At 34.0% G+C, this 15,629-nt stretch overlaps 1 protein-coding gene across 1 annotated transcript; it reads right to left on the bottom strand.

Annotated features, from left to right (window-relative positions):
- Positions 1–2,870: 2,870 nt before the first annotated feature.
- On the bottom strand, positions 2,871–7,527 carry LOC145582423 (U4/U6 small nuclear ribonucleoprotein PRP4-like protein). Its single transcript, XM_081639419.1, has 6 exons — positions 7,371–7,527; positions 5,974–6,916; positions 4,309–4,762; positions 4,028–4,225; positions 3,845–3,926; positions 2,871–3,166 (listed from the first exon to the last, which is right to left on the bottom strand). The coding sequence occupies exons 2-6, from the start codon at positions 6,909–6,911 to the stop codon at positions 3,072–3,074; spliced, it is 1,767 nt and encodes a 588-aa protein (XP_081495545.1). The 5' UTR covers positions 6,912–6,916; positions 7,371–7,527; the 3' UTR covers positions 2,871–3,071.
- Positions 7,528–15,629: the final 8,102 nt, after the last annotated feature.

Genomic DNA, 15,629 nt, shown 5'->3' with positions numbered 1-15,629 from the left:
ATTTTCGGTTTTGATATGTTAAAACAATACATTGCTAGTAGTAGTCCAGATTAAGTACTCCTATTATTAACAATTTAAAATGTCACAACTATTTTTCATATACTCCGTATCTGATTCAAAACTGAAGTTGTGTAACTAAATGAAGCTAAAGTTTGGCCACAGACAAACAGGTCAAAATTGCTGTTATAGGTTCGTAGGAAATTGGGGAAACCCTTTTTTTTTCTTTGGAAAGAAGGGGAAACCCTCTAAATTAGATAACACTAGCTTAGATCATGTGCCATGCACGGTACCAACAACCCTATCCTGGATTCCTGGCCATCCACCACTTCATCATCACCCCACCTCTTCTCCCTCCCTCCACCTGCTGCAACTCCGGCGCCCATCACTTCCTTAATGGTTTACTTTTTTTAAAAAAGCCTACTAATTATAATTAAAATTAAAATCAAAATTAACCAAAAAAATCCCCCTTTTACTTTCTTCTTCCTCTGCTTCTTTCTCCTAACCTCTTAACACCAACTACCCATGCCACACCGCCTTGTTATTACCATCGCCGCCCACACCACCCCGTCATCACTCACCAGTCCCACCACGAATCACAAACCGCCTCCGTCCTCTCTCCTCTCCATACTGCGGTCGGCCCGGTTGTTGGTGTGGTTGATTGCAGGAGAAATCGTGGTTGTTGGTGGCAGGTGGTGGTTAATCGCGAATTACGATTAAAGTGGCAGAAAGGGCAGTTTTCGGTGGATGGACTTTGTTGGGTAGGCTGTGATAGGATGGTGCCGTGGTGGTGTGAGTTTGGGTTTAAGAATAGGTTGTGTTTTTCTTTTGTAAAAATGTTAACTAATCAAACCAATAATATATTGACACCTTGCTTATTTACCTGATTAATAGGTTAACAAAAGTCAAAAACTAATTTGAGAAGGATTCCTAATAGTTGGAATTATTCTAATTTAAACCATAGTTGGGATTAAAATAAGAAAGTAGTCAATAGTTTGGATTATTTTTATTAATTTTTCCAAAAAATAAAATAAATAAAACTAATCGTACAACAATTTGGACTTCATTAGAACATCCACCTTATTAAGGCAAATAAAAAGTTTAATGCATCATCTATGTCGTTATTATTATTTATTTATTTTATTTTTTTTATTTTTTTGAATTTTTTTTTAAAAGAAAACCTTCAAAAAAAATTAGAAATTGTAAAACTACAGGAATCAATTAACCTATACTAAAAGCGAATCTAAAGTGACACTTGTCACGATGTCATTAAAAATTTTCCCGCCTTTTTTTTTTTGCCAAATTTGAATGACTTCCATTTTGTAATCTACTCCTAATACTTATTTCCATTTTGGCAACACATTAATCCAATCATGCCCAATTAATTTTTTATTATTATATTTTAACATATATTTTATATAATAAATCTTTTAGTTACAAATATACTAACATAAATTAAAATTAAGTATTGAAATATATCAATATCCAAGATTATTATAATACTATCATTTTTTTTTTCCTCCAACTTAAAATTTATTTTAGTTAAAAGTAGAAAAAATTGTTTTGATAGCCTACTTTGAAAATTATACATAACGTTTGTATGAACAACTGAACAAAATCATTTTAGTACATTATACTCCTCCGTTTTTTTATAAGTTATAGTTGGATTTGTACAGTTGTCGAGACACAACTTTGATCATCAATATCTTTAATTAGAGACTATTATTTTGTTGCAAATATTGTTTTTGGTTAAATTATTATTGAATTAACACTATTCTTTACAATTTTTGTTTAAAGTTTAATTATTACCGTGCATGGCACGGGACTTAACCTAGTATTTTACATAAAATTAAATCAATTTTTATAGTTTTGTAAAATTTCAAATCAATACTATGAATAGAAATGTTTCTTTCCCAACGACCCCCACTGTACAATTGCAATGGTAATTCTGATGTTAATTTTTGTATGCATGTCCCGTTATTTTATAATTCCTCCGTTTTTATTTAGTTCAACACACTCATTCGATACGCATTTTAAGAAAGATATTAGACTAGGTAAACGAATAAATTAATTTACAAAATTTTACCACCTATAAAAAAAAAAGGGATAAGTTGCTACGGTTTAAATTTCATAGCTTAATTCATTCGTTTACCTAGTTTAGTCACCTCCTCGAAAAGCGTGATAAAAGGTGTGTTGTAAATATAAAAAAATAGAGGAAGTACTTGTAATAAATTCGTATTTTATACGTTACTAAAAAATGACGATAAAAGTTAGTAAGTGAATATTGAGTGATAGAGTATAAAATATATTCCTGGATTTCAACCATCAGCTTAAGTTTTAAGTTTAGATGGTCCACTAACATTGAGAAAAAGGTCAAATGTGTCATTTATTTAGGAACAAAGGGGTTTTGGCAAAATCTAATACTCCGTATAAAAGATGATTATAAAAGAGTTGAATCTGTTAAAAAAAAGATATGGAATAATATTTTAGTTAAATGCGAGTGTATGAAATAATTAAGAATACCAAATAAAAAGGAATATTTACGTAGTTTTAAAAATTTGGAATAAAATTATCATAGTTAAATAGTACAAATATCTCTCTCGGTGTCTATTTTAATATTGTATTAAGTTATTGACTGCTATACTTAGTGAAGTACTCCGTATTATTTGCAATTTTGAGTATGGAAAATGAAATTTTGTGGTTGAATTTTTTTTTTTTTTCCCTAATTTAACATGCAAAGGATGAAATACATTACTTTTTGTATAATCACAAAAGTTTCCTAGTTTCTCTCCTGTTGCCCTAAATAATGTCATTCGCAAGTGCTGCAATTTTAGTAAAATGGAGAAGTATATGGCTTTCAATTCATGTTGATGTAACTAAGTGAATATCACTATTTTTGTATAGATTAGTAATGTAGGATACAAAAATAAAATTCCTTTCATGTAACTCTGCACCTATCATGAACTTGCCCGCTAATAGCTAACAACTGTTTTAATATGTTTCATACAAGCAGATTTTGCAATCTACAAAAACCTATCGTCAGATCAGCTTATACAAAATTGCTAAACTGACCCTTAGCCTAGGTCCATTGACTTTTCTTCAGAGGGGACACTGCTTGACCAGAGCTTGATTGTTCGATCATGTCCAACTGTAGCAATGCATTGTCCATCTGTATCACCACAAATAGAAGACGATATAAGGAGCCTGAAAAGATTTATCCTTTGAGTGGGATGGGGGTGGGGGAGAATATGAACACGAACTTAAATAATAAGTTACTTTTAAATTATACTTTGTACATATATAAGCAAGATTAAATGCGGTATATATTTCACTTCTTAATTAGTTCAATGCGATACAGCCCGTGTACTTTGTACAATTCAGTTGGTTTTATGAAATTGATGCAAAGCAAAGACAACATTCATGTAAAACTGACCAACATAGCATAGCTTTACATATACTAATTTTTTAGCAATATTAGGAGAGCAACTGAATATATGAATATCCTAAAGAAAGTGTTCCATTTTGCTCAGAATTCAGCTGATCATCCTTAAACATTCAACTTACCACTCCTAATTTTGAGGCCTAAAGATCTCTACTAGTATAACCACACTCAGACCCCTGTATAAATTAGCTATGATTTAGTTGACAGGCATACACGAAAAACTGCTAATTAATCCTATTATCATCCCATCATAAGTTCATGACCTAGTAGGATTTCTAGGGACAAATGAATTTAGATTTTGAATGGTAACTACCAAAGATAATTCCACATAGAACAGAGTGATATCAACTTCCCAAATTTCATGCACCACTTTTACTAATAGTTTGTCAACAGAAAAGATCTTACCTCCTGTAATATCTAAGGATGTGACTCTTGATTCACATCCGGATAAAGTCTTGATAAGCTTGAAGTCTCGAGATGACCATACCTGATGAAATAGAACCAAATGAGAAAATATTACTAACAACTGGAACAAAACACACTAATTGTCTTAATCAGTTAAAAGTAATTTAGTGCCAAGACTCCTACCTTAACAGTTGTATCGTATGAAGAAGTGACCAAGTAATATCCCTCTTGGGGCTCAAATTTGACCTCTGAAATAAGCTTAGAATGGGCAGGGATTATGTACAAGGACTTTTTCTTTCTCAAATCCCAGATTCGGCAGGTATTATCTTCGGAGCCGGTGGCCAAATGATAGCCATTAGGAGAAAAATCAGCCCCATAGACCTGAGAGAAGAGATACCAAGTGAGTAAACTATCAGTGTGTATAGCATAAATTGTACATGAGCATAACAAGAGAAGAAATTTACAGGTTTGATGTGGCCTTCCAAAGCGAGAACACTTCTTCCTGTTCGAAGATCCCAGACACGTGTGAGAGAATCCAGTCCACAGGATGCTACCAAGGATCCATCTAGATGAAAAGCTATGCCATAAACACTCCTGCTATGGCCTTCTTGAAGAAGCAACTCTGCACCACTTTCAATATCCCATAGACGCCAAGTTTTGTCAAAACTTGTGGTGCCCAAGTACTTGCCGGATGGATGGAAGGCAATACGAGCTAAGCGATCTAAATGACCTTCAAATGTTCTCACTAACGTACCATCTGTATTCCACAACTTTGCAGTACGATCAGCAGAGGCAGTTGCTACAATGTCACTTACAGGAGAAAATGCAACATCAGTAGCATGCACAGTGTGTCCCTTCAAGGCAGAGACCCTCTTCACTTCAGGCATACTCCATATCTTAGCAACTCCACTAGAAGAACTGAAGGAACAAAACAAGCAATAAAATGACAATCAGTATCCTCCTTCATCATGCGGCTCATTACTCTCATAATTTAGAGAAATGATTATAGGCTATTTAAATGCAAATCTAAGCATCATGTTCTTCAAATCTTGAGAAATAATAGATTAGCCAGCTCATATCCATCAATCTACAAAGCCAACTGTCTTCATAAATTATATATGAAGTTGGACAAAGTGACTCGTCTAATTTTACATGATTTCCGTACCATCAACAGTCACAGCATTAGAAAAAAATTAAAAAAATAAAAAAAAAAAATTCCTCACACTAGTTAAAAACAGGAAACTCTCCTTTTCTGTTACTTCCTCCAAAAGTCTATTACACAACTCATATCGCAGTACATCATCTAGGGAGCACATGGATAGCAGTCAGTTATCTGGCATTCTATAATTTTAATTCTTACACTGGTTAATTCATTGATGACAAGAAGATACACTGGTTAATTATTAGAATACTTCTCTTCAAAAAGATGTTGAAATTCCAGTTCACAAAAATTCAGTTTCCCCATGGATTTTCTTTCACCAGCTTTTGGATATTCAAACATAACACATCCCAATTCTTTGTATACAAAAGTCAATTTTTCAGTATCTTTCCTTTCTAGAACATAACAGCAAATTAAGAAGTTATTTTAAAGCATACAGATCAAAATTTGACCATACTGTCCTGAATTTAATTCTAAAAGAGGACGAAGGAACGAATACATCATAGAGCTTGTTATAGTTCATAACTACTTCTTTCATCATTTCAGCAAATGGAAAGAATAGCCTCCTACTCCCAAAACATATTGAAAATTAAAAGCAAATACAAAGAAAGAATCATAGTGAAGGTTTAGACTTCTGAATGACATAAGAATAAAAAAAAATCAATACAAAAGGGCAAGAGGAAGAATTTTAAAAATAAATTTTCCTGGATAGATGTAAAATTTCAACATCTTGATTTCATGGGTAAATTATCTTAATCACATATCTTACAACAGAACCACAAATATTGATATATATCACGTATCAAGCCACAAATCACACCCTTTATATGAAGTCCAATTTGCTAGTTTTGACAAACAAAATAGGATGATAATCAACCACCACATCTCCAAGTATCAATCACTTTTATTATGATAAAGGAAAAACAACCTCCAACCAGGCAAAGATAGATTACAGAACTAGAGAACATACCAGGTAGCAAGAAAATTCCCATCTTTTGAAAACGAACAACCCCCAAGTGGGCGGTCATCACCAATCTCACTAGAATCAAGAACAAAAGTCTCAGCCTGTCTAAGAGCCCAATCAACTTCAGCATCTTCATCTTCATCTGGATCCTCTCTTTTCCTTCTTGCACGCTGCAGACGCTGAGATGCTCGGACAATAGAGAACTTCGCTATAAACTTCCGAGCCTCCAACAATTCTTGGGTCCCCTCTGTATAAAATGGATACTGAAACATTTCTTCATCGACCTCATCCTTAGCTGAAGCTGCTTCTTCCTCTTCTTCATGGGCTTTCATAAGCTTTTCCAATTGCCCCTCAGCATCAAGCTTAGCCATAAGCATCCGGAGCCGGTCCCTTCTTTCCATCTCTCTCTCCCCAAAGAGAGTAATAGGTTCACCAAGCCGCCGAAGCCTAGTCCGCACAGCTACGTCATTTGTGGGGACAGCTAAAGCAGCAGCGCGTCTTTTCATCATGAATTCCTTCATCGCTTTCTCCTGACGTTCCCTAACAACCCGACTCTCCTCTGTAATTTCATACCCAACAGAGGAATCTTGCGCATCCATTTCCGAACCCTGGTCATCATCCTCATAATCCGATTCCTTTGCCTCACCATTTTGAGTAAGGGTAGGGCGGGCAGGGAGAGGGGCTAATGGTCTAGATGTCGCTGGAGGAACAATAGGAAGAGGCGCGATTGATGGGACCAGCACCGGAGGTGGAGCTGACAAAGGGGCGACTGCAGAAGGAGCTGATGGCGGGACAGCAGCCGGTGTAATCATAGGGGATGTAAGAGTAGCAAGACCCATGATATCAGTAGCTGTTTCAGAAGTAGCCAGCATCTCAGTATCAGTCCCTGGAGGAGTTGGTTCAGCAACTGAAGCAGAAGAAGGATTCTCTTCATCTACCTCCATTATGCCTATATAAGTAACAAAATAACCATTTAGCCCATCAATGAAATTCACAGCTAATTAATAACATTATGATTAATATTACATCGACTCTTCCTTTCTCCTCAATTACCCATGTCGGACCCTCGACACTCGGACATGGGTATGACACTTGGACACTTCATTTTTGGGTTCAAAACCATGGATTTCATGCCGGGGAAATGGTGGAATTTGCCAGCGCCATTCTATCAATCATTTTTTTACATGGTATCTCGAAAAATACATGATTTTAGGGATATTTGATTGAATAATCAAATTAGGCTCATAATTTTGGTTATGATGTTTCATAAGCTAAGAATTTAGAAGCAACAGTTGAGATTTACGAACCCTAAACTTAAAGCAGTGATAATTAAATTAGATTAGATGAAAAATTAACCCTAGATTGTGAAATTGATATGATGATAACAACAAGAAACAACTTACCTTAGAAGCTGCTTCAATGGGGATACAAGAATTAGATTCAGCGAACTGCGCTTCAAGCCTTCATCGGAGAACGTGAACTGACTGCAATGGAGAACGTTGAGTGCGCTTCAATGAAATAACTAAGAGGAGAGAGGTATGAAACGGAGCCCTCTTAAAACTTAGGAGGGGTGTTTGGTTCACGTAAAGCTACAAGATATGGGTTTAGAATGGTTTAAATTCATACTTTGGGGTGTTTGGCAATTGGTTTTTAACCTATCTTTTGGCTTTTGGCTTTTTAGTTTGGTCAAACAGTCAAAGAATATGTTTGGTAATTGGCTTTTTTGTTGGCTTTTAAGCTAGCTTTTCCGCCAAAAGCCAAAAGCTAATAAGAGTAGCTTTTTCTATTGGCTTTTAGTTTGTTAGCCCACTTTATTACTAATAAACAGCTAACAACCATTAATAATTTTACCAAACACTTTTGTAAACAGTCGGCTTAAACAATAACTTAAAAAGCCAATCCATACAGCTAATACTTCCAGCTAGTCAAACAAGCCAAGAAAACAAGCCAACAGCCAACCGCCGATTGACAAACAACCCGTTTATGTTTGTTTTATGATTTTAAGAGTTTTAAACCCATACCTTAGGGGGGTGGGTTTGGCTCATTTCCATACTTTTACGTATCAAATAAAAGAAAAAAATTGCATTCCAAAATCATACCAAACATATGGTATTAAGAATCAAGTTCCAAACCCATATCAGTATGGTTTCATTCATGATTCCAACCCCATACCAGTTTGCGAACCAAACGCCCCCTAAAAGTCATGACCCGCCACAGTTATAAAACACAAGAGAGTGAGGGAGTGAGGGATAGTTTAAGTGGTTAGAGCTCCCCTCCGATTCCAGGTGATCATAAGATCGATTCTCATCATCATAAGGGAGTGTTTGGTTCGCGGATTATAGGTATGAGGTATGGGTTTAGAATGACCAAATTCATATCATATATTTGGTTGTCAAAATTATGATTTTTAAACCCATACCTCAAACCATGAGATATGATTTTTAAACTCATACCTTAAACCCATGAGGTATGGGGTTTAGAAACCTTGGGAGAGGTGCGATGTTATCACATGGTATTAAGTATCAAGTTCCAACCCGATACCACCTTAACCCTATTCCCGATTCCAAACCTATACCACTTTGCGAACCAAACGCCCCCAAATAAGTTCATATATAAATCAAGGCTACTCACGTTCAATTTATAACTAAAATAAGTTCTAATAAGAGCTAATAAAGTAAGATAAGTTCAAATAAGTAAAAATCAGGTAAATAGAACGCACCCTAAATATACAATAATAAAAATATTAAAAACAATAACCAATGATTTACTCTAGTCTTTTATATAAGAAAAAATTGATTCTAATAATCCCACCTTTGGCCGATTCGCTATAATAATCCCACCTATTGATTATTATTTAATAATCCCACCTTTGGGGGTCATATTCTTCTATTGGTCCCTAACATGTTGGTAACCGGTTAGATAGGTTAACATGACACATGTCCTTTTGTGATTCGTCCAAATATATAATTTTTATTTATAAAAAAAATTAAAATTTTAAAACTTTATTCCCCTTTCCTCTTTCCTTTCTTTCCCATTATCCTCCATTAATGCCAGTGAAACCTTCATAAAAAAATAAAAAAATAAAACCCAAACTCAGCCACCTCCTCCACTGAAATCGGGCACCCACACGTAATACCCGACCCACGAAACCCCCCCTCACTGACCCACCCACAAAAGCCCCACCCACGTTAACGGCCGACCACCCCTACCCACGTAAACGGCCGGCCACCTCCACCCACAAACCAACCTCCCCTACCTACGAAAAACCTTACCCAAGATCCACCAGCCACCCACAAAACTCCTACCCAAGATCGACTAGCCACCCAACCCACGAAACCCTCACCCCCCGAAATCCCTTCCCCCCACAAAATTGACTTTACTGCTTGACATCCGACCACCGACGCCTACAAGTAATGAGTTTCCTTGAGATATAAGTACACCGCTACCATTGTTGTAGGAAGAGAGAGAAATTAAGGTGGGATGGGAAGGGGAGGAGATGAGAGAGAATTGGGGCTAATTGACTATGGAGATGAGGGAGAATAGAGGGAAAAAAATTACCTATTCTTCAGGTTAATGGTCACTAAGGACCATTAGAAGAAGATAACCCCTAAAAATGGGATTATTAGATAATAATTAATAGGTGGGATTATTATTTGCCAACCGGTTAAAGGTGGGATTATTAGAATCAATTTTTCCTTTATATAATTTAAGAGTCAGTTTAATGAGGTTTCTCCAAAACCTCAATCCTAATTCTCATACTTTTCGAGATTGAGATATCAAAAAATATATGTGTTATATATTTTCCGTAGATATCATTAAGAGAATATAGTACATTTAGGTTTATTTTATGTTAAGATATTAGTTAGAGAATATATCTTTAGGATTTATAATTATCCTAATATATCTTTTAGGAAAAAAAAATTCCTATCTTATGAGATTAGGTTTTGTATAAATACTTTACCTATTGATCAATAATATACAAGTCATTCAATTATCTCTTCACCCTAATTTGTCATGGTATCAAGAGCAGGTTAAATCTTGGAACCGTTCACAAAAATTTCCCCCCTGCCGGTGGGTTAGAAAATTGAACTTATCGGCGGGATTCATAAATTTTACCCAAATCCGCTATGCTTTTTTTTTTTTTTTTGTGAGTTGAATCAAGCATGATTTTGCTCCTTTGGATATGAGTTTGGTTTTGCTCTAAAATAAAACCAATAAGAGATTTGAGTATGGTTTACTCTGAAAGACCAATAAGAGATTTGAGTGTGGTTTACTCTGAAAGACCAATAAGATATTTGAGTGTGGTTTACTCTAAAAGACCAATAAGATATTTGAGTGTGGTTTAATCTGAAAAACCAATATTTGATTGGAGCTAGGTTTTGCTCTACAAAAACCAAAATTGTTATATTTGCAGGTTCAAAAAGAATGATGTTCCTGATTGTTTGATAATTGATGGGTTTGAAAAGAAAAACGATCTCATCATTCAACAAGTGAAAAAAAAATTGAAGGCGACATCAACAGAGTAGTACATCTCGATCGACTTCAACAAAGTGAAAAAAATGAAGGCGACATCAACAGAGTAGCGCAACTCGATCGACTTCAACAAAGTGATGAATTTCCAATCGCAACGTTCGTGTTACTGCCGTTATGATTGCGGGAGGGTGTTAGAGATTAAAATATCGAAAAATAAATGTGGGATATATTTTTCGTAGATATCATTAAGAGAATATAATATATTTAGGTTTATTTTATGTTAAGATATTAGTTAGAGAATATATCTTTAGGATTTATAATTATCCTAGTTTATCTTTTAGGAAGATTGTTTCCTATCTTATGAGATTAAGTTTTGTATAAATACTTTACCTATTGATCAATAATATACAAGTCATTCATTTATCTCTTCACCCTAATTTGTCACATACACTCCCTTTTTTTTGGTTGCACTATCCTTTAATAACTTCCAGCTCTTTTTTTAGAAAAAAAAAACTTTTTAAAAAACTTTTTTTTTTTGGTTGCAGTATCCTCCAGTAATTCCACTTCTTTTAAAAAACAAAAAATAAATAAATAGACCTTCAAATAACTTCCACTTCTATTATTTGTCTATCTATGAATAAACTAAAACAACAACCGCTGACATCATCACTTTTTCAAATTGTACACATGTCAAATTGTGGTTAAAATTTTTCCCGCCTAAATTAATTGCTGACATCATATTTTAGTTTTTATTTTTTATTTTTTATTTTTTTTACCTTAAATTATTACAATAGTTTTTTTGTAAAAACAATTATTATATTATATTATATTCCATATATTATATTATGATGAATTTATGAGTTACTATTTGGCTTCAAAATATAATTACTCCCGGTTAAAGAGTACTTCGTATTGCATAATTTACTTAAATTTATACTTTTCTTCAAAATTAGTTAGATCTAAATAGCATTGCAATTAATGGTAATGTTTTTATAATTTATCTCATACGAGAGGCATATGTAAAATAAATATTTATTTCAAAGAAATTTTTTATGTCGTGCATCGCACGAGGCTTATCTAGTTTTTAATATTTTTCCTAACAACACACATACCAAAGTTACCTATTTTATTATATCTTCTAATAAATTTCTTTTTAGAAACCCCAAAATTACGAGGAATCTATGTTATTATTGCACATTTTTTTCCCAATCATTTCTGCACACCACTTGAAAATCAATAATTAAGGGCTTGTTTGGCATCGTTTTTTGTTTTCAGTTTTCTGTAACCAAAAACAAGAAACAAGAAAAAGGTGTTTTCACTTTTCTGTTGTCAGTTTTCAAAATTATCATGATTTGAATAACTTCGACTAATTTTTGATTTATTATATGACATATATCATATGATTTTGAAAAACAAAAAACCAAAAAACAGAAAACCAAAACGGTGCCAAACGAACCCTAAATTATATTTTTTTCAATTAAAAAATTCAAAATTATTTTTTTTATATATTTTTAAATATCAATCAATAACCACCTTTTTATTAATTCAAAAATTATCAAAACAAAAATAGCACGTTTTCTGTTTGGTTGGCCACATCGTGTGGCCAACTGACACACATAACACTAACCAGGTAACCCTTATCGGTGTAACACTTCTGACTGAGTAACCCCTACCCGACTGAAGAACCATTGGCTGAATAACTCTTGATTAAGTAACCCATGACTAACTGAGTAGCTCCTAATTGACCGAATAATCCTTTATTGAGTAAATCCTGGCCTACTCGAGTAACCTCTGACTGATCGAGTAACCCCCAATCGAGTAACCCTTGAATGATCAAGTAACCCCTAAACAAATAACCCGGTCACACAGTTACAACATTGACTAATATTTCAAAAAATCGTTCAATAACTACCTTATTATTAATTCATAATCATCAACACAAATATATATATATGTATATATATATATATATATATATATATATATATATATATATATATATATATATATATATATATATATATATATATATATTGAGATAAGTTACCAGTGTAGTTGCTTACAAAAGAACAAAGTAACTCCTATAACACTGCGGAGTAACCCTTATAATACTAACGGGGTTACCTCTATTACACTAAATGGATAATCCTTATAAAAATGATTAAGTAACTCATAAACGCACTATCAATTTGATCGTCGAGATCAATTATAATTTAGTAATTACAGTATAATATAGCAAGCCTACCATCCTACTATCACTTAATACAAGTTCACGAGAAAAAGAGATTTAAGATGAGTGAAGTGCTATACTCTAGCGACCCTACTCGTATAATGTCAATACCCACTTCTTACGATTATCAAGCATATTCACAACATGCTTAACTAGGCGCATTACGATTGATGCCTACAGTGGATTACGAGTTAAAACAGTTTGAGTTTGTGCAAATAGTGACTATAAAGAGATTTTAAAAACGGAGGTAGAATAATTCTTTCAAAATATTGATTCTTTCTATATTGAGAAAAAGAACTCTAGCTACCCTACAAGTTCATGAGAAAAAGAATTCCCTAATACAAGTTCCTTAAAAACTTGTTGGTGGATTCTTACTTTTCTTGTGCCTAATGTCAATTCCCACTTCTTATAATTGTCAAGCATATTCACAACATGCTTAAGTAGGCACACTTTGATCGACTAATTACGGGTTGAAATAATTCAAGTTTATCAAATTTTTGCCAGGTTTAAACGGTTTTGGTTTTAAATGGGTCTAGTAACTAACTATCGGGCTCGGACGTAATCGATTCGGGTTGGTTTCAGTTTCGGGTTGTAACGATTTGGCTTAATAACGGGTCAAGTCATTGAAGCGGTTTGCACAAATTCGGTTTGGTTGAGTTCGGATTGGAAAAAATTGGGTCATAATCAATTTGGGTTGATATCGCGTTCGAACTTAATCAGTTCGAGTTGTTTTCAGTTTTGAGCTGTAATGATATGGCTTGATAACGGGTCGGGTCATAACGGTTTGCACAAATTCTGTTCGGTTCAATTTCGGATTGGACAAAATAGGGGCAGGTCGTTTTCGGTTTAAAAAAAACGGATTTTTAACGATTCGATTCCTTTTTCAGATGAGTTTTAAAATAATTGATTTTAACGGTTTGGATTACAAACTAACAACTCTACCGTAGATACTCAGCGTGACCAAACATCTTTTGACTTTTTCTAAAGAACTACCCCATATTTCTATCTTTTGGTATTCCAATAACCCACCATTGAATTGCCAATTTGCCAAATATGATTAAGGCCAATAGCTATATAGGGCTACTTGCTCTTTTCTTTCTTTCCAAATATTAGTAAACACGTAACGCTAAATGGACCTTACTTTTGTAATACTAAACACATGGAAAATCTCAATAAGCTACAACAGCTAATAAGCACGCCTTTCTTTCTCCTCTTTGGATTTAGTAGCCCTATAAACACATCACTGTAGCTTTCAACTTTTTCCTTATTCCTCGTTTCCTAAAGTTCTAAAGACTCTTCATCATCAAATCAATTAACAGCTTATTTTGTTTTTTTTTTCTTTTTTCAAAAAGTTGGCACTAGTGTGTGCCCGAAGCGATGTTCCGGATTACTAGTTTATATAGTGCTTTAATTATATGCATAATTGTTATACTAATTCCCCACAATCCGTCCACAAAAATTCAGTTGGGAAGAGATTTTTTTTTTTGAAGCTTAAAACTGCTAATGACGTTAGCGGTTTAATATAATGAATTGCTATTATTGTTACCGTAGCAGTATTAGTGGTTTTACTAATATTATTCCCTCCGTGTTTTAATAAGTGTTACACTTTGACCGCCATATAATTTTAGATAATTTAAGTGACTTAAATAAAATACTCGTAAGAGGTAAGTGGGGTAGTTGAATTATTAAAAATTGTACTAAAAGAAATATACTGGGGTTAATAATTTGTTGAAAAGTAATGAATGTGAGAAGAAAGAAATAGTAATACTCCCTCAGTTTTTAAATACTTGCTCCATTTCTCCATGCGCGGAGTTTTAGGAGAAATTGGAGAAAGTAATAAAATATAGAGATAGTGAGGTTAGTGAAAGGTAAGTTGGAGAAGAGAAAATCTAAAAGTAATAAAATTGGGTCCACTAGTTGAGAGAAATGAATTAAATATTATAAAAGCTTTCCAAATATGGAAATGGAGCAAGCATTTAAAAACGACCGTAAAAGAAAAGTGGAGCAAGTATTTAAAAACGGAAGGAGTAATAAAAATAAAAAGTAATGGATTTGGGTGGGGACCATGAAAGAAGAAAAGTAAAAATATTAAAATGTTGTTTTTTGCCAGCCAAAAAAAAGAAGATGTGTAACACTTATTAAAATACGGTCACATTTGATAAGGTGTAACGCTTAGAGGTCGTTTGGTTGACATGGGAAATAAATTCCCACAAGAAGTTGTATTTCATAGAAAATTACTCCCCTAATGAAATTCCCATAATTTGTTTGGTTGGCAATGTGGGAACTATAAATTCTCATGAATTTCAATTAACTAGGAGGGTTATAGAATTTACTTTCCATGTTTTGAGGGAAGTTGATATTTCCATGAATTTCTATTTCATCCATTTTTACTTTTATGTATCAACCAAACAACGACTCAACACTCAATTCCCATAAATTTTCATTCCCTATTATATACTGTCAACCAAACAAGGCCTTATGTAGCGTCGTTTGAAGTGCACCTACGTTAAGCATGTGGTGAATATGTTTGGCACTCATAGAAAGTGGGAATTAACATATATGATTAGGAACAAGGAAAGTAGGAAGCCGCCAACAAGTTTTTAAGGAACTTGTAAACCGTTCACGGATCACAAAAGGCAACCACGATAAGGGACAACGAAAGGCAACAATGATTGACCCGTGAAGGTTACACCCCATTCATAATCCATGAGATTACTAACTCCATATGGTTCAGAACCACGAAAAGAGGATCGGGGATAATGGTACGAAGTGAGTCATGGAGTCACATTCGCCCCGTATTGGCCTCTACTCGATTCTTATAGTGAAAAGTGATTCCTGCGATCTCAAAGGCATGCAAACAAAATATTCAATTCGCTCCAAACTATAATATGCTAAATTGGTTTAATATTAATGAAACACATAATTCTAAATATTAGTGATCACTTTAATTAATAACAAG

The sequence above is a fragment of the Chenopodium album genome, chromosome 15, assembly GCF_948465745.1.
Source record: "Chenopodium album chromosome 15, dcCheAlbu1.1, whole genome shotgun sequence".
Taxonomy (NCBI): domain Eukaryota; kingdom Viridiplantae; phylum Streptophyta; class Magnoliopsida; order Caryophyllales; family Amaranthaceae; genus Chenopodium; species Chenopodium album.
The sequence above is the reverse complement of the archived record's forward strand: the minus strand, read 5'-3'. Positions and strand labels throughout refer to the sequence as shown.

Excerpts from the sequence above, each read along its gene's own strand:
- LOC145582423 (XM_081639419.1), bottom strand. The coding sequence starts at position 6,911 with ATGGAGGTAGATGAAGAGAATCCTTCTTCTGCTTCAGTTGCTGAACCA. Across the intron at positions 4,763-5,973 it reads GGGAATTTTCTTGCTACCTG|TTCTTCTAGTGGAGTTGCTA; the intron begins GTATGTTCTCTA and ends TTGTTCCTTCAG. Across the intron at positions 3,927-4,027 it reads CATACGATACAACTGTTAAG|GTATGGTCATCTCGAGACTT; the intron begins GTAGGAGTCTTG and ends CTATTTCATCAG.